Here is a 20,000-nt window from a genome sequence, read left to right as displayed (position 1 = left end):
TTGTAAGCTCTTGGTCATAGGCTCCTGGCTGAAGCCAAAATCTTTAGATTTCTAGTAAAGGCAAACGTTCGATCGTCAGCGGATTTGAAGACGATCTCTGCCCTATATATGACCACCTTACCAATTTTCAGGGGCGTAGCCAGGGCATGGCCAAAAAAATGGGCCAAAATGGGCCAAAATACTTTTTTTCAGAATTTCGAAAATGAATAGGGCGAAAACATACGTATTGGATTATAAGTGGCCTGACATCGTTCATAATAATTATTAGTTTTCTTTGTCATCGTATTCAAAATGTGCGCAAGTAACAGGCGGCGAGGATGCTCTGCAGCAAAGACATCAATGATTTCATCTGTACATCGATGACGATGATCTCACGTTGTGCACATTAATTTGAATGTTGAAAGAACTATGCAGTGAACATTTCTTTTACTGATTCAGAAGTAATCATTGTATTTCGCAAGTATGTTTTCAGCCGCTTGAGAGAGATGAAAGACCGCTCGATCGCGCACGCTTATTCAAGATTGCATTTCAGTAAAAAAATGACAAACAACAACAAAACTATCCTCTAGAAAAGGTGCAAGGGAGTGCCCTCTGGCTGCGCCACTTAATTTTAGCCAAAACAAATCTTCGCTACCAAAGCTACGTAAGTAACGTTAGTCATCTAAACTCGTTTACAACGCAATAGTTCATCCATTATTTGATTAATGCGATATTACATGGAGTAGTCTGTTACAACAAGACGCGTACAATAATAGAAACGAATTAAATGATAGAGATCAGCCCGGCATGAAATGTATTAATTAATGAGTTAAAACTGATTGATGTACACAAAAGATTTCATTGTTGTATTGACTAATTTCCCCACGATATACTATGTTTTTTTTCCGCTCCAAGGAAAATCGTTAATCACGACTGTTTATATACAGGACGAAATTTGTAAATCATGGTGATTGTATCTCGGTTTTTAATCGGGCACAATGTCATCAGCTTTGGTTGCGATCAGTCCCTTTTTCCTTTCTCATGAACAGATGCATTTAAATCTCTAAGCTTATTGGCAGGGTCGTAATGAGGTATATGATGGGATCAGGGATCACAGCCCTGGGATCTGGAATTACAACGCGTGGGATTGGGATCAGCAGTATTTTCCATGGAATGAGGGATCAGGGATCAAATTTTTTCAGGTTCTGGGATCAAAATTCTCATCATCTTTGGGATCAGGGGCCCGTTTCTCGAAAGTCCCGAAAACTTTTCGGGCCCGAAAAGCCATTGGTGAAATTGCCAACCGCTTGTTTTAGAAAGCCGATCTTTTAACATGTTTTCAAGGCAACAAAAAGGAAAATAACTGTGAATTTTGACGAATTACATCCTCTCCGTTCTTGAGATACAAAGGGAATTGTGACACCCGAAAACGCCCCGTAAAGTTTCGGGACTTTTGAGAAACGGGTCCCAGGGATCAACATTTTGAGTAAAAATATGGGATCAGTCACGAAAAAATATATCTCGTTACGACCCTTTTATTGGACCGCGAATAGAAAGAGAAAAATCCAAATCACTTGAAAGCTTTATAGAAAAGAAACTAAAGAAAAGCAACCAGCTAGTTCATGATTCTATCTTGACTCATGACTCTATGTAGGAGTTAATTCAATCCGGCGATAAACGTTTGAGCTACACTGAATTTTAAACAGCTACAGGTCTTCGTGAAACCTGTCCTTAATCAACGTCAAACCAACAAAACCTTTTTTCAGCTTTGATTGAAACTTTCTGCGAGCACAGGTTGTTCGGTTTGTCAGTTCGGTCTCCCGGATGGAAAATACGACTGAATTTAATTACAACTGCGTTCTCGCCCTATAAATAGATCGTTTAAAAAAATCAATAGCCCTTGTTGCGCATGATGAGGACCCTCTACCATATAACAATTTGATGAATTTTGATGAAAGACGCTATATAGCTATTTCCTTTATGAAAATTGTAATTATCAGAGTCCTTTCTTCTTCTTTGGTGTTATCCTCTTCTTCTTTTTAAATTTTTTGTCCGTTACCACTTTAACTGTTAAACCTCTGTCGGGTCGGAATGACAAAACCCATTTTCTTCAAGAACGCAGGCATGGTAAGCAAGGTTTAGAGTAATTATGGTTAAATGGCGTCACAATGCAAAAGCCCAATTATTTCGGTTTAGATTTTAGTACAGTCGATTTTAATCTTTGCTCAGTCATAAGATGAAAATAGCCCCGTCATTGTCTCACCATTGCGTCGACAAAACACTACTTGAAATGGTATAGAAGACCCGACTCCTCAAGCTACAAGCGTTCAAAGTAATAGGTCGCCCTATGGCTCCTGGACATCTGTAAGTCTTAAGGCCAATTGACGTTTCACTGAAACAACCGTTTCTCATTAAAACAGCGCCTGTTGAAAATTCAACCAGTACCATGATGCCGGATGACACGTAAATCATTTCAAGTCAGTTGCGTTCGCGTGTAAGCATGTGTAAGGTTTTCCGAGACTTTAGAATCTTTCTTACTGTCAAGATTCTTTTGTCCCATGCAGGCTCTCGTTATACCTAATTTAAGTCACGTAAAAGTGATCTGCAGATGAGTGTTACGAAACGATGTTGTTATCAACATTTTCATACTTGTTTTGGAGTTTCTGCATTTCCCTCGGAGCTCCGCTCCGCGTACACCTCATGAATTTTCATCATCTTTTTCTGATGCCCATTTTTTTTGCACGGCTTCGGGCTTTTGGGGCTTCCATTTGTCATATTCGTGTTTATGGTATGTTGAGACGAATCCTCGTTTGCGGTTGCTGAGTGAGATCTCGCGAGACTTTGCCTACGAAATGTTCTCTGAAGCAATCGAAAGAATGCAATCCTGAATTCCCTGTTAAATAAAGCATAAATAATCGGGTTCAGTGTGCTGTTGATTGCTGGTAAGACGTACAGGAATGTGCCGCGAAGACCCTTTAGGGCTTCCTCTGATAGATATGGAGGCCTTAGTATTTTCAGATTCCATAAGCTGATCAAGAGAAACGTGAAAAATGGAAACCAACAGATAGTAAATGCCCCAATGACGATGGCCAGGGTTTTAGCGGCTTTGACCTCTCGGACGATGTTTATTGAGAATCTTCGAGGAGTACGGCCATCACGGGTGTCGACAGGTTGCAGTGAAGCAACAGCTCGAGCCTGATTCATTGCCACGCGGAACACAAACCCGTACATTACCAGAACTATCGCCAGAGGCAAGTAAAAGGCAAAAACAGTGACAACCGTGTAAAATAGTCTGTCCGTTTTCTTACACACTTCCGTTGTAATAAAATGTGCCCCTTCTGGATTAGACCAATTAAACGAGGAAAGAGCTGCCCAAGTCACCGAATAAGTCCACACTACTCCAATTATCACCCAGGCGACGGTGTTGGTCATGACGGAATGGTATCGAAACGGATGCACGATAGCAATGTAGCGATCTATGGAAATGGCTGCGAGATTACAAATGGAAGCACCACTGCAGATGATGTCAACTATGATCCAGGTTAGGCAGACGTGGTAGCCAAGGCACCAGACACCATTGTGAAGAGTCTGGTGGATACGAAAAGGCAGCGACGTGACAGAAACCAACAGGTCTGACACGGCAAGTGACACTATGAAATAGTTGGTGACAGAGCGAAGTCGTCGGTGAAGATACACTGTTAGGCATACCAAGAAGTTACCGAGGAAAGTCACAATCATGATGAGGATTAAAAAAGCGGTCTGCAGGATGAAGTCACCCTGGACTTGTTGCTCGCAGTTGTCCATAAAGACTTCTGTAATTTCCATTGCCTTTGTCAAAATGGTTTGGCCCACAGAGTTATTCATTGTTATGAAATTAGCAGCGTTTTTTCCAAGTCGGCTATTGCGAATAGACCCGTTTGCCTGGTTTCTTTTCTGAATTTAGAATTTCACTCTAACAAAAAAGTTTCGGGTTTGTTTGTTCCTTTCTGTACTTTTCTTGCAATCGGCAGTAAAATCGAGGATGTAAGATGAAATTGTGAACTTCCAATCTTTGCTTTGAATTTAATCAACTGGATAGACTACACTCAGTTTTAGTTCAGTCCGTGCGTAAATATCCAGGAACTTCGATATTTTGACGTCAAAAGTTTCCGATGTGAATAGTAATGTCTCCCTTGATAATCATTCTTTCTAGTTGGGCGAGCTGAAGAATTTATTGACTTCAGCAAACAGCAAAGCAAACAAAGGATCAAGGCGGACTTCTCTTATCTGAAAAACAGAACAAGGAAAGTGTAAGTGGCGTCACAATTATTTACGCTGCTTCAAGAGTTAACATTTGTGACAAACTGGGAGCCGATGTACGTCATTGGAGCTTTTACAAAGCCCAAACATTGAATTTGAAGACTTTTATCTAACTGGAGGGGTTAATCCCATTGTACATTGCTGTAACCTTAATTAGCGGCGAACGGGTGAACAATGTTTCCGCGAAATACTGAATAACTCCAAAGCAGTTAACATTCCATACTCAACAGGGAACTGTGTAGAAAATAAATGTCGCAGTTGTGATTATGCCTCACTTAAGACTAGAGCCAGGAACGAAATTATCGAACGCTGGTTCTGATGGAAGTAGAAAGAAGTTCCATTAGCTTAATCAAAAATATTCTGTTAATGTACTGTATATTTAATGCCGGGCATTATTCGATGTAGTTTGTTCTTTTAATTCTTTTAATTTAAGCAAAGCGACCAATATTACCATCAGGAGGGCATGAGGACTGGAATTATCTGAATTGTAGTTAAGAAGTTTCGACTCCAGTACAATAAAACGCCAAACTTTAAGTTCAAATCGCCTAACTTTGGTTTGATACAAGTTTCTCTGCTAACAAATCAAGTGGGGAGGCCCTGCAGGGGAAGGGGAGTCCCGTGAAGCTTGTCTGAATTTTAAAAGAACTCGTGTAGGTGCTTTGTCAATGTTTCACGTTGCTGTCGCAAATCAAAGGAAATTTCAAGAAGGGATGTCGTTTGTCGCGTTTTCACTTTACGTGCTGTCTCTACCTTTTAGGCCATGTAGCTTGTCTGAATTTACCCTGACAGAGCCTCAGTGGCACAAAGTCCGTCTATCAATTACTATACTTTACTGTGTTTTTGAAATTACTGAATAGGCCGAGTAACTCGGTTAAATGCAATATGTATTCGCGTTAAAAGACCCGTAGGGAATTTCACAAGACTACAAGAAACAATGAAATATTAGTCAAAAGGTGAATATTGCTTCGATCTCAGATTTTAAGAACTGTTCTGGACCGTCGGCTTTCTTGGGTTGAATTACTCACTGTTGCTTTAAGACAAAAACAAAATGCCATTTACTTAACCATCACATGTGACCCATATGGGCATTTCCTTATTTTTTTACTGCCACCAAATGGAATGGAAAATAGGGGAAGCCAAGAGGTTTCAATCCTCTAGCCAAATTTCTTTTAGGGGGGTGCCCAGCAACACGTTTATGTGACAACCATTTCACGCCCTTGACCGCTAAAGTGATGTTCCCCAACGACGATTTATATTATCTCTGATAATGTTGGTGACCACAATGACAACTTCTTCATTGCAAGACGTCTATAAACTTCTCACTTTTTCGGAAAGACGTATTTTTCGTGATAAACAATATTTTTCATGTCTTTCCCCTTGGGAATGCATTATATTCCAAGATGCTTGCATGAGTAGGAAAACGTCCAAGACAATACTTTTCATAAGCCAAGTTAATCCATGAATGGGGCTTAATTTACAAGATATGATAACACAAAAGAAATCCATAAATACCTTTACTGGATATTCAAACCAAAGAGCGTGGTAGTTTCCAAGGCAAAAACTTGAATGAATTATCCTTATGTTTGGCGTGGGTGGCTTACTGAATAGAATAGCGATCAACTGGCTCTTTCTTAAATAAGTCGCTATTAGCCCCGCTGTTTTGATAGGAACTTTCTGGCATATGTTTTGAGTAAGTTCACTACTGGACACTTTCAAGACACAACGACAAATATCACTATTCGGAAACAAAAGCAAGTAAACTGCTCCGTCGCTTTTTTCAGGTTTGCTGTTACCCGTACCGCTGATTAAAATTAGACCAAATTACTATGGCCAAAATCGAAATAATTCGATCGCTGGAGAAAGCTTTCCTTTTTTTCGTCTGATAAATCGTTACTTGACAGGCATGATAAATATGGTTGGACGGACTCGATAAACGCTTTGTGCTGGTATTAGGGAAAGGTTTTTATCTTGATAATTTGTTTGGTTTCTCAGGCCAGCATTCAAGTATCGGATTAATATGCTTTAGAATGAATGTTGGCGTGTTTCAAGTGACTTGTTGTATTTTCCTAAGCAAATGAATGGGTGTCTTAGAGAAACACTAGGCAGAACAACAGACAGAAAATGGCACAGATAGAATCCGTCAATCTAAGAGCATTTGTATCCGTGTTGGAATAAAGCCCAGATGTAACGGGTCCCTGACAATGTCAAACGGTTCACAGGAACGCGGCCGTTAAAGAAGGATGCGCATTCTACATTAACGTATAACAAATATTTGGTTAAGCATTAGCGGTCCGCATGAACTGTTATCAATGCCGAGAATGAAGAGATAAAAGCAAGAAGATATACCATTGAGCGACAGTCCGTAAACATTCACTCTGTAGCTAAAAAAGCGAGTTTGTCTGTAATGGCGATTTAATTAAGAATTAAGCTTATCAGAGAGCGGCATTATGCAGAGGGAGAGAAAAAAAAAAGATTATGAAGGTTCTCCCGGCCGAACTGAGACTAAGTTGTTTTGTCATTACTTTGGTGACGAAATACTTATTGAAAATAAGGGACCTGCTTTTTTCAGTTGAAATTTGCACTTACCATGCAATTGCACTGATCCTGCGAGATTCAAGTGGAGTCAGTCGCGACAAAACAACAAAAAAAAAAACAAGAAAGAAAGAAATAGGAACCAGCAATATCCCCTGGACTGGCGAATATTGATTCCCTCGTCTCCTTCTTAATGACTTTCCCTGGGTGAGTGGGTTCTTTGTAATTTGATTAGCCACATTATACAACTACATGCAACACCAATATGGTTAAATGTTGACCATCGTCGCAATCAAGAAACTTGCTTCGAGTAATCCTTATAGAAAGTAGCCTGTTTTGCTACAGACAGAAAATGCGTTTCGCATCGTAAGACACATTAATTTACAAACTGACCTCTGGGGACAGTCCTTCGCGGCTTCCTCCTTTCCCCACCTCCTCCAAAACCTTTGCCTCCCTTCCAGATTTATTTCGCCCTCGTTTCGTGCGGATCAAGAAGACCCCTAGGCCGCCTCCTCTACGTTTATCTCACCTTGCTGTCATCTCGCGCGATACTGACGCACTTCAAGTTTTCTCTGAACCCCGAGGTTGGGTCACGTACAACGTTTGAACTAGCTTGTCTCGAGAATTGTTATGTAACTCTTTGTTTTTATTCATAAGCGGACTTTCATCATCTCTAAAAAGTGTTTCCACCGGTATGACCTATATGCATAAAGTGGAGTTTAGAATGACACAGTGAAAAGAAAAACAGTTTTAAGGTTGATCAACCTGGGGAAATGTTTATGTAAATGGAAAATTTTATCAGCTGAAATCCTCATCGCCACTGCTCTCGTTTACTTAATCGATTCCTCGAACTATCATTTTAAAAGAAAGGAACTTAACACGACACTAGGATGCACTGAATTCTAAGGAAAATACGGTATAGCTAGAAAGATCATGCATGGCTCTGGGGCAACGTACTCCCCTTCCACCGAAGCCAGGCATTAAAGGACGAGTCCAATCAGTATGAACCTTATTGGATCTGTGTCGGGGCTGCCAAGATGCTCCCTGTTCACCAAACAAACAGTCAGTTGGTAGTTCCCGAAACGAAACCACCTAGCCTCGCTTAATGGTTTGTTATAGACTATACCGGACAAAACAATTGCATTTTTTTGCTTGGAAAGCAGCAAGTCCCAGGTATATCATCCCACGGAGATTACCATGTTCGGAGAGATCATCTCTTTTAGCCTATTTTTAAAATTATTAATCAACTAAAAACAAACAAAAGTCGATTGAAATGTCAGAACTCGCGGCACCTCTGCTTTGTACAACTCTCATTCTGACATGCCTGGTTGTGATAATCTCCTTTTGACAGTCAGCACTCTTAACATTTTCATGCTATCGTGACATTGTAATTGTTAACGTTTTTTGAAGCACGAATTGTTTCCTTAGTATTATGGGCATCCAGATTTCGATGGCCCAAGCTTTCCCGCATTTGTGAAGTTATTTCATGTTCTGAGTTACAAGATGACCCATTAATCGTGCGCTTATGACGGATATCATCGACCATAACTGGTGTTGTTTTTTTGATGGCTGAGAAGTGGAGGGCTGACCTTGGCCCGGTCCTATCTTGTTGAATCTATATTGCTGCCCGACAATAAGAGATAAGCTGCTAATGCATTCTCTCCTTTGTTTTTTTTTTCCATCGGGAGTTCAGTACACTGTACAGCTGGCTGCAACATATCTTTTGAATAACCTAGAACTGCGTAGGTTAATGTAAACGACCGACTGAACTCACTCCTTTTCAAATAAAATGCGAACTGGTTAATTTGGGGCAATAATTAGTTGTCATTAGTCCCGAACTGGATCGATACTCCTTCTCCTTTTCTTTTCATTTAAATCATGTGGTTCACTTCTACGAACCTAATGAAAATGAGAAATTTTACATCCTGCCTTCAGAAACACACCCCAGGCAGATAAAGAGCTGTTCTTCATTTTGAGAAGCAAAGGTACTCAAGTCATTTCTAACCACTCCTTTCTGTTTTTGACTATCAAAACACCCACGTGAAAATTCGAAATATACTTTTGATTGGAATTCAGTTGAACCAACCCACGAGACATCTGCCGGTTTTGAAATCTGACAAAATAAAATTGTTGCGATTTGAGCAACCACAGAAATCGTGTTCGTAGATTCTCCAGTCTTTCCCATGCACTTGAAGAGCCTCGGTTATAAGATCAGATTGGTCTAGAGCAATCCATCTTTTGTCCGCATAAACCTAACCTATACTGAAGTGCTGAGATGATAGAAAGATCTTCGACAAAAACCGTGAGAACAATCTTTTTTTTTTCGCTTAAAAGAAACTGAAAACTTACCACATGAATTTAGCCTAGATCTATACCGTGAAACACGGCTGACCACCGACGCATGTAAAGCCATAGGAGAAGAGAATCAAATATAATGCAATTCATACCATGGAACGAATGGTTGTTTCTATAGGATTGGATGGTGTTTATCTAGTACAACATGTCATGGGTGCATGTTTGGTCTATTGAGGAAATGGACCAGATTCCATTATTCAAAACATACTTATCTTTCCAAAATTGCTTTTATCAACCGGCCGCAGAAATCTGTTATTCAAGTGAGGGTCATACAGCTGTGTGAAGAATGATTACCCAACTAAATTAGCCACCATAACTTATTACTTGGAAGAGATCATTTTGAGAATATGCGTAAAAAGAATCTCCAGAAAAAAAAAAAGAAAAAAACAACAACAATAACACGAAAATCAAGCTTCTGTTTAATTGACTAATGACAATGCAACGTTGTATACTTAATTTTTTCAATTGATTTCATCAAGGAACAACTCCAGTTTCAGATATCAAATGGAATAATGTCCTCACCGCGAGGGAAGAATCAGATGATAGCAAGACTGAAAGTGCTGAACATGACTGATTGGGTAGTACGTCTGATTACAAGTTAAATTAATAGGTAGATTTTAAGAAAAACCGACATGGCCATTCAAAACAGAATGTTTGGATGTGTCATTAGTTCGTCAGTGTATTTTGTCAGAAGTCCGTCATGGGTTATGATGCTGCATCAGTGGGGAGTGAAACACGAAAAACTGGTTTTACCAAACTAGTGAAGTCTATAAAGGTAAAGGCCGGTTTTACACGCTGCGATTTCTCGACCCGACATTTTCGGAGCACGAATCGTACGTTCTTGATCTCCGCAAATTTTGATTGCTTCTATTTTGTACGCATGTCCTATTGTCAAATCGACACGCGCGTTTCTCTAAAACTGTCAGCCCGACTCCAGCCTTGCCATTGGTAGAACTGTGGTGACTGACATACACGAATCTATTAATTGAATGAAAAGGGTTCATTTTATTCCATATAGGGATTGAGGGTTCCCAGTTGAAAAATAAATTCGTGTTCGGTATTTTTACGGCTTTCTTTGTCACCTAGATGTAGTGATAGACCATAAACTGACAGGATGTTCTGGGAGGAGTGCTTAGGAAGATTAAAATTGCGTGCAATTGGCTTCGATGCGACTTTGTCATTTCTTCTCGAAGATCACGGAAGCGGTCTGCTAGTTGAAACGCCTAAGGGAAAATACGCATTCAGTGAAACCGCGGTTCTTATTCATGCTGTAAATATTAATTGCAGAGGATCTAGAAATAAGTATTTTAAAAGTTTTGACCAAAACAAGGGATCACCTTGATCACTTCTTGATGCAATTTCCCCTTGGGCAACCAGGAAAATGCCAAATGCCTTTTTTGACCAATACATTGAATTCTATCCCTTTATTTACGAAAACGGTTATATAAATGCTCATTGGAAACTAAACGCGGATTCCACTCATTTTTATCAGTTATGTAGGATATAGGGATAACATTAACTTTTCAAATTAAGACCGTTGTTCGATTTCGTTATATCTCTTGATGCAGTTCACCCGTGGACAGCCCATAATATCTTTCTCAAAACACCAAAATTCAAGATGGCCGCCATTATGTTTGAAAAGAAGGTCCCATATACATTTGAACAAGCGATCATTGCATTACCGGTGCAGTGCTCGAATTACCAGTCGCGATCCATCAAGCCAACTTAGATCTTGTCAATTTGTATAGGTGATAATCCCGTAAAGGAAGAGAACACTGCTTGCAGACATCCCGCTAAGAGAGAAATTTTTTTTTTGTTTTGCATGGAACAATTTTTTAACCGAAATAGGGCATTATCTTGGATTACAGCGTCTTTGTAAAAGTCATTTATCTGATTTATCCTAGAATAGAAATGAGCATTAAACGAATAAATTGTGGACATTAGAAGAATTTCGATTGCAAACCAGACGTCACGCGTCACAACTCCGCATAGCTTGTGTCCAAATTATTAAATGAACACATGTAATAACGTTCTCGACCGATTATTTTTTCATGTTTTAGTAAGGTCGGCCTTAAACACCCACATCAAAATAGATGTTTTCATGCAAAGATAATAGCGTTTCGTTTGTTTCCAGAGACTAATATCGCACTTTCAAAGCTAAACATATTTTCACGTGCTTTTGCTGTACATGTTTTAAAAATTATTTTGTCCTTGTTATAAAATTGGTTGCAGACTTGTTATTTGTGAGCTTTGCTTGCATCCTTGTTTGCGATCTTACCTCTAGTGAACGACAAAATAATTGAATTTCGATACTCATACTCAAGTTCATTCAGTTTCATCAATATATTCTCAATATATTGTTATATAACCGTTTATATAACCGAATATAGACCATATATATATTCTCTCGTTGGGTACTTCTGACACGTCCGCGGTTATTTAAATTCTTCTTCCGCAATCTAAATTGCATTTCAGATGATATGTAAGTAATGTGACTATATTTTCTTTGATATTTTAATCCTTCTTTCATCGATCAAGGTAAACTTTTCTTTGAACTTTGAGAGTTTAAGTCAGTCAAATAATATTTTGATGGTATTTTAAATGTTACTTTCAGACAGAGGACCGTAAACGACTTTGCTTCGATTCAAAATTGAAAGCCAACTTGTTTGTATTTCTTAAATGCAATGGTCTGCTTATCTGCTTATCTAGCGTTGGATGATATATATAGCTTTTCAAGAACGAGTTGGCCGGGGTGGTCCTTCCTTCGTTTGCCACATAGGAAGAAAGGAAGTAAAAAAAGAAAGATGTGGTAATCCACGACGGCAAATTTACGGAAAAACATGGAAAAGCCGCGGCGCCTCTTAAGCGGCCTGCCATGTATTTCAGTCGCACTGGAGGAAATTTATTGTTGACATTGTTTGATCACGGTTATTGTGTAAGGAAAGCCAGGATATACTAAATAACCTTTAAACGTTTTCCAAATGTCCGGCTTACTATTACACAATCAAAAACGCTAAAAGGAGACATTGATTCAAATGTTTTGGTAGTAAAATTGAACTGAAAGCCGATCCCATTTAAAACGGTTTTGTTATTATCACATAAATATACAATCCTTAACTAGTTATAGCTGTCGCTAAAGTGCCAACGAGCCAAGCTTGCGTGATCTGGCGGCTGCAAACATCACGCGGCGTACTCGTGCGGCACTCTCATTGGTTATCGCTACGGTCAATATTTGATCGCTTTGGTCTACATTACAGCTTTTGGTCTACATTACAATTAAATTTGAAGCGCTTCTGAGATTTCGTCCGCCTAAACATCTTCTCGCGGCTCTATAAGCTGCCGCCTCGCCAGGCCTTCTGTCTTCAGAAGGCCTGACTCGTTGGCAATAAAACTGTCGAGACATGTATGACATCCTACATTTCCGAAGGCATGGAAAATGGCCGAGGTTGTTCCCGTGTTAAAGTCGGGCTGTTTCGAAGATCCATGTAACAACCGACCTATTTCATTACTGCCTATATTATCCAAGGTGTCTGAGAAGCTAGCTCACCGTCAGTTTGTTGACTACATAACCACCAATAAGAAGTTGTCTGAGCACCAGAGTGGCAATCGTAAATTTCATTCTACAGAAACTGCTCTTTTACATGTAACAGATGATTTTCTTATGTCTATCGATAAGAGTGAAGTCTCTGCTGTTGTTCTGTTAGATATGTCTAAGGCATTTGACAGTGTCCGACTCGATATTCTCCTTCAGAAACTACAACAAATAGGTATTACGTCATCTAGCCTGGAGTGGTTTCACAGTTACCTGTCTGGTCGTAGCCAAAGAGTACGGATTGTGGATGCTGTTTCAGCCTCTCTTCCCCTAAAATATGGAGTTCCACAAGGTTCTATATTGGGACCTGTACTATTTACCATCTATGTAAACGATCTCCTGGCTGTTCCAGGCCATTGTAAGTCTGTGTGTTACGTTGATGACAGTAAACTTTACCTTTCTTTCCGCTCAACTGACATAAGCTATGCATTCCGCTGTTTGAATGAAGACCTAAGAGAAATTTGTAGATGGTGCTGCCAAAATTCCTTACTAATTAATCCGGAGAAAACCAAAGTCTTACTCGTGGGAGTGCCTCAATTACTGCGTAAATTGCCTCCAGTGTCGATCTCACTTTTAGGGAAGGAAATAACACCAGTTTCTGTGGCTAAGGACCTCGGTGTTCTCATCGACCAGTCCTTAACTTACAACGATCATGTTGCTAAAACTACCTCTAATTGTCTATTTAAGTTAAAACAGATCAGTAGAATTAAACACCTTCTGGACAGAAATTCTCTTTTATTAGTGATGAACGCTTTTGTTTTCAGTAAACTCTTTTATTGCTCAACTGTATGGGCTAACATATCTCAAAGTAATGTGAAGAAACTCCAATTAGTACAGAATTTTGCTGCGCGTATCGTGTTAGGTCTCAGGAAATATGACCACATCTCAGACGGCATAAGATCCCTCAACTGGCTCACTGTTAAGGACAGACTCCTTCTCAACGATGCTGTAATGGTATATAAATGTCTTAATAATTTAGTCCCGAAATATCTGGCTAATATATTTGTATCTCGCTCTCAAATTCATACTAGGGCTACGCGATCATGCAATCTTTTACACATCCCTTTATGTCGTCTGTCATATGGACAACGTTCGTTTACATATCGTGGATGTAAACTTTGGAACAGTATTTGTAATGATTTGAAAGCTGCGGACAGTGTAAAATGCTTCAGGCGCCGTTTAGCGCAGAAGCTATTAAGTGGAGGACATTTGTGTTCAGTTAACTTGTAAATTATATTCAGAGGTCTTTTGTAACTGATTCTAGCTTTTAAATGTAACGTTTATTATATTATTCCTTTTTCTCTTTTCAATTTATATATATTTTTAGACATTGTAACCGAAAAGCCCAAATTGGGAGTTACAATAAACGTATGTATGTATGTATGTACATCCTTGTCATCCTCCCAGCCCTCCAACCCCCTCCCCCTCCCCCCCCCCCAAAAAAAAAGGGATATTGAGACAAGATTGTACTGTTAGACTGACGTTTTGAAGCCAGAAAATACCGCCCATTGTCAGTCTTACCTTGTGCTTGTAACAGATCATTCTGGCTGTATTCTGTAATTTCCTTACGTTGCGTGTTAGCCGGTGACTAAATAAGTTCATTCAAGTTCATTCAAATTCGTTGTGCTTTACTCGGTCTCTTCCAATTTATCGTCCTCTACGCTTGTCCAGACATCTAACAAATGACGACCAAGATGCTGCGCTTTTAATAGCGAGCTCCTTATTGTGGGTGCAACATCGTAAAACACAAATGTTGAATCCTGTGGCGGTCAATAGCCTCTTGACACTGTCAAACGAGTAACTAAACTAGTTATAGCTGTCGCTAAAGTGCCAACGAGCCAAGCTTGCGTGATCTGGCGGCTGCAAACATCACGCGGCGTACTCGTGCGACACTCTCATTGGTTATCGCTACGGTCAATATTTGATCGCTTTGGTCTACATTACAGCTTTTGGTCTACATTACAATTAAATTTGAAGCGCTTCTGAGATTTCGTCCGCCTAAAAATCTTCTCGCGGCTCTATAAGCTGCCGCCTCGCCAGGCCTTCTGTCTTCAGAAGGCCTGACTCGTTGGCAATAATCGCTCGCTTATTACCAATTGTTACCGACAATCGCTGACTCAATCGGCTCATACCCCGGTCGGACCAACACAAGTATTAACTAGTTATAGCTGTCGCTAAAGTGCCAACGAGCCAAGCTTGCGTGATCTGGCAGCTGCAAACATCACGCGGCGTACTCGTGCGGCACTCTCATTGGTTATCGCTACGGTCAATATTTGATCGCTTTGGTCTACATTACAGCTTTTGGTCTACATTACAATTAAATTTGAAGCGCTTCTGAGATTTCGTCCGCCTAAAAATCTTCTCGCGGCTCTATAAGCTGCCGCCTCGCCAGGCCTTCTGTCTTCAGAAGGCCTGACTCGTTGGCAATTAAGCAGAAAGTTCTGCCTTTGTAACTACATCTGCAAATTCTTAGACTTTCAAATCTACTCGGATAAGGACTATAAATCGTGGGCCCCGTCTCACAACTCTTCCCCGGCATTAACCAGCACCATGCGCTTAAAAAACCCACACACTCTTGGTGAAGAGCAGGGGGGATACCCCCGGTGTCGTGGTCTGTCCTCCTTCCACATTCGTGCGTGGCCGACTGTTAGTGGCCATGAGAGCTGCCTTTATAGGCTAACGTCCGATCTCACCCAAGTGATAGGATTGTAAACCGCCATGTTTGTGCGGTATATAAGTCCATTACCATTGTACCATTCGTTGCTCAATAGTATTGAGTTGCTAATCAGCAACAGGGAGACATGACTATTACAGATGTTTAGTGCAAAATAATGCTAAAATCTAAATTAATCTCAATTTTTGCTCAACAGCGTTCAACATGTTGAAGGGTGCATTTCACCATTCAATATAACATGATACTCAGTTAAACAAGAACTTCAACATTTTTTTGATCAGGCAACAGTTGTCGGAATCGTGTTACATCGGCTTGGTGTGGGCGTACTTGGAATAAATGGAGTAGACAATTACTATTTTTACTAAAATCAGTGTTAAATTTAAATGCAAACGCTACATCTTCCGTAATTCATGCCAAAATAGTTCATTTTACGCATACACGTTCATCTTCTTGCATGAGATGTACCCCGGCTTTCGTGGTCAGTAGATTGTAAATCTGAGTTTGTCCACAGGATTTCTCTTAGGATAATCTGTTTTAGTGAATCTTAGCAGTTTATCGCACGAAATTAGAAATAGTATATTTTACGCCGTCTCCATGAATCAAGTTTAATAAATCTCAAGTTATCACTTGCTTCCATGCCAAACATATAGTCTACATATTTATAGGGGTTTGTCAGAAAGCCGGGAACATCTCTTTCCGAGATGGTTACGTAATCGTCACTTGTTATACTTTGAACACCTTATGGTCTCGATTGGAACCACCATAGTTGAAATTGTTTACCCAAATGTTTTACAGCATTTTTTTCAATAAAGACCTACAATTCTTTATTTCTGGTTCCAACATCGGCTACACTTCTTTTGAAAGACTTAGGTGAACCGTTTCTAATTTTTGTTGCGACTGTATGCAATTCGACAGCTGGGGACTTTGGGGGTGGCAAACGTATGTTTTACAATAGAATTACTGTAAATGGCTCTGAGTATAATGTATTTGTTTTTGCAGTGCCAAACTGAAAGATTGCTTTTTCAAATCGGACGACATCGAGTACTTTGATGAAATCACTCCCATAAAATCGGGTAGTGATAAAACCACATGGTTTAGATCTTTAAATCTCGTCACGTTCGCAAATTTATAACCACCTGCGACCAACTATTAATTTGTGCTCGACGGATGATAGCATTCCCATTTGCTTCTATACACAGGTGCAAATTGAACGCGAACTGTGCATAAGAAAAAATACTGACCTTATACAACTAATAAGACCCATGTATTGAAGAACTTTACAAGGTGCCTGCGATAAGAAGTTTCCCTGTTTAATTCTTTAATTATTCTTTAAAAATTTAAATTTATGCTCAAGGCTTAGCCTTTCGATCCCCATCATTTCCGACGCTTTAATTTTAATCCCCTTCTCCTTTCAAAAAAATCCGATCTGGTAAGCATCATCATTTAATTAAATCGAACTGGTTCCTGCAAAATTCCACCCATGTCCTGTAAAAGATTCAAAATTTTGCTATGACGTATTAAATTTCGACTGTGTGAAACGGCTGACTCAGCCGTTAGGGTTAGGGTCGAATTTTCTTTTTCTTTAGTCAGCGAACAGAAATTTAACGCAAAGGCAATAAAACCTTAAAGATGTTATGTAACTAATTAAAAGGTTTTGAATACCTAATACTCACAAATTTGGGGAGCTAGTCAAGTAGATTTTCGTCAATAAAAAGCGAGGGAATCACGGAAACAACCTCAAGACAACCAGGAAAAAATAATGAAAAATTAAACAAATAATTTGAATTTTATTTTAAACTACGAGACAATAGCAGAATGATGTTGTCTGAAGTTTCAAATTAGAAATTTGGATTCGATTAACTGAAGGAGCGTTCACCACAGCAATTACATTACATTTTTCTTTCATGGTAAACAGCATAAAAATTATGTTACGGGTTTAAGGTTTAAACAGGTTTAACGCTTAACTTAAGGTTGGACTTCCAGCCGGAATCCCCTCCCGCCTCAAGTAAAATTTTGATTGAGCAATATCTTGGCAGGATATATCTATTCAGTTTCTTGATCTTAATCCGGTATTCCCTTCCATTTAATTGATCAAAAGGTAGAAGAGGAGTAAGAGACAAGCGTATTAAGCCTATAATAGTCGTCTAATTGATAAACCAATCAACCGGCAGAGCATTAATTCGTGTTCCTCTCCGGTAAACTGGACGATGAAGTTTAAAACGTCTAAATTTAATGCAGTGGTCAAACTAGAGCGATGTCAATGTCAATTCTTAATCTTTCTATCAATCAAGGCATCTTTCCTGATAGTATGAAACTTGCAAAAGTTGTTCAAATTTTTAAACAAGGCTCTCGTTTCGTGTGTAATAATTATCGACCTATCTCAGTTCTATCTTCCATAAGTAAAATATTTTAGAAATGTATTTTTAATCAGCTAATGTTCTACTTTACGAATAAGAAAACGATTCCCCCAAAGCAATATGGATTCAGACCAGGCCTCACAACTTCTGACTGTCTAATTGACTCTAGAAGAAATATTTTGACTCGAACAACGAAGCGTCAATTGCTTGACTGCCCGCACTTCGGTATGCATATAAATTTCTCCATTTCACGGACTCGAATAGCTTGAACACAGCTCATACTGGTAAATAAGAATAGAATCACCCATTCACCTTGATTTGATCGATGAAACTTTATGACAAATGGTAATTTTCCCCACGGGGGGGGTGGGGGGCCCATATGGAACAGACGGGGATGCTCGTCGGAAATTTTGAATTTAACCCATAAAGGATACCATCTGGGCGTGGCTCAAGCTTTTTGTGACCCCTAAGGGAGACTAATCTGGGCGCGGCTTAAGGAAATTTTGACCCCTAAAAACAAGTTAAAAAGAAAATTTGACTTCTGTTTCTCTTCGCGTAATTCTGTGTTTCTTCGCGGAACACTAAACGAGATCTTGGCGGCTTAAAATATTGGTGCTTTGCCCGGAACACCCTAAGCGAGACCAAAATCCAAAATTTACACCCCTAAGCGAGACGACGAGCATCCCCGTCTGTTTCATATAGGAGTCCCCACTCCGAACTCTGTACATTCATCATGCATTTTATCCTGATTACCCAGCATGCACCGTTTTGGCGAAAGGGTCTATATCGTACACGAAGGAAATCGTCAGCTCATATGTACGGTCTTTCAGTATACATTTATCTTCTAATTTTGTGTACTAAATTAGTAGTTTCAGTATAATTTGTGTTTTGTAATACCAAAACCTGCGGATTTACAGCTGTATGCACATAATAGCGTACTCTCCAAAAGCCCAGAGCTTATTTTGATGTTCCACTAAGGACATGAATATTAAATTTCCTGATAATAAAAATGAGTTGTGTTTACTGCTTTCGTGTAAAGTATCTTGAACGGTTTGTAAACCGTAGGTAAGGGTATTCCACCTACAGTTTATTCATATTCAGGCTTACTGTCGAGAAGGTGCCTGTCAAATATTTGCATATTGAAAGTTGTCAATTGAATTTTTTGGCTTGTATGTGAAATTGCATGATTATTATAAATCCACTTAAAGAAATTAATGGCATTTCTTAAATGCAAAATGGGCCTTCTATTAATCATCGCATAACAGGATGAAGTTTTCTCAGGTAGTAGAAAACATCAACTTCAATCAATTCTTTGACAATCAAGCTTGTAAGGTATTTTATAAGGGCCAACATGAATGTAAAGCTTATATAATAGTGGCTACTGAGTTGAATATCCGATTCAATTAGTCCGAGTAAATTGAATTTCCGCAACTATGTGTTCGAAAAAATGCTTCAAAATTTCGCAATTCGCGAGTTTTTCTGATTAAGAAATTTGAAATCTCTGATCAGAGATAAATCTTTTTGCGTCAGATGTACCCCGGCCTTCGTGGTCAGTAGATGGTAAATCTGAGTTTGTCCACAGGATGTCTCTGAGGATAATCTGTTTTAGTGAATCTTACCAGTTTATCGCACGAAATTAGAAATAGTATATTTTACGCCGTCTCCATGAATCAAATTTAATGAATCTCAAGTTATCACTTGCTTCCATGCCAAATATATAGTCTACATATATATAGTGGTTTGGCAGAAAGGAACATCTCTTTCCGAGATGGCCACGGTTACGTAATCGTTACTTGTTATACTTTGAACATCTTATGGTCTCGATTGGAACCATCATAGTTAAAATTGTTTACCCAACTGTTTTACAGCATTTTTTTCAATAAAGACCTACAATTCTTTATTTCTGGTTCCAAACCGAGTTGGCTATACAACCTGAGACCAAATCAATATCGGCTACACTTCTTTTGAAAGACTTAGGTGAACCGTTTCTAATTTTTGTTGCGACTGTATGCAATTCGACAGCTGGGGACTTTGGGGGTGGCAAACGTATGTTTTACAATAGAATTGCTGTAAATGGCTCTGAGTATAATGTATTTATTTTTGCAGTGCCAAACTGAAAGATTGCTTTTTCAAATCGGACGACATCGAGTACTTTGATGAGATCACCACTCCCATAAAATCGGGTAGTGATAAAACCACATGGTTTAGATCT

The 20,000-nt window shown here is 39.3% G+C and overlaps 1 protein-coding gene across 9 annotated transcripts in view; it reads right to left on the bottom strand.

The window, feature by feature from the left end:
* Positions 1–433: 433 nt before the first annotated feature.
* LOC138019808 (histamine H2 receptor-like) overlaps positions 434–20,000 on the bottom strand; it is a 29,338-nt gene continuing 9,771 nt past the window's right edge. For 2 of the 9 annotated variants that reach the window (XM_068866704.1, XM_068866703.1), the window contains one exon: positions 434–4,245. In XM_068866704.1, the coding sequence (XP_068722805.1) occupies positions 2,623–3,843 (1,221 nt within the window). In that variant the 5' untranslated portion in view covers positions 3,844–4,245 and the 3' untranslated portion in view covers positions 434–2,622. Of the gene's footprint in view, positions 4,246–5,790; positions 6,802–6,864; positions 7,067–7,203; positions 7,510–9,159; positions 9,280–9,373; positions 9,395–14,278; positions 14,855–20,000 lie in introns of those variants that run through there. The other 7 variants (XM_068866701.1, XM_068866708.1, XM_068866702.1 and 4 more) reach the window with 7 other exon arrangements.

Source organism: Montipora capricornis, chromosome 10 (genome assembly GCF_036669925.1).
Source record: "Montipora capricornis isolate CH-2021 chromosome 10, ASM3666992v2, whole genome shotgun sequence".
Lineage (NCBI taxonomy): Eukaryota > Metazoa > Cnidaria > Anthozoa > Scleractinia > Acroporidae > Montipora > Montipora capricornis.
This window is presented reverse-complemented; position numbering and strand designations above follow the sequence as displayed.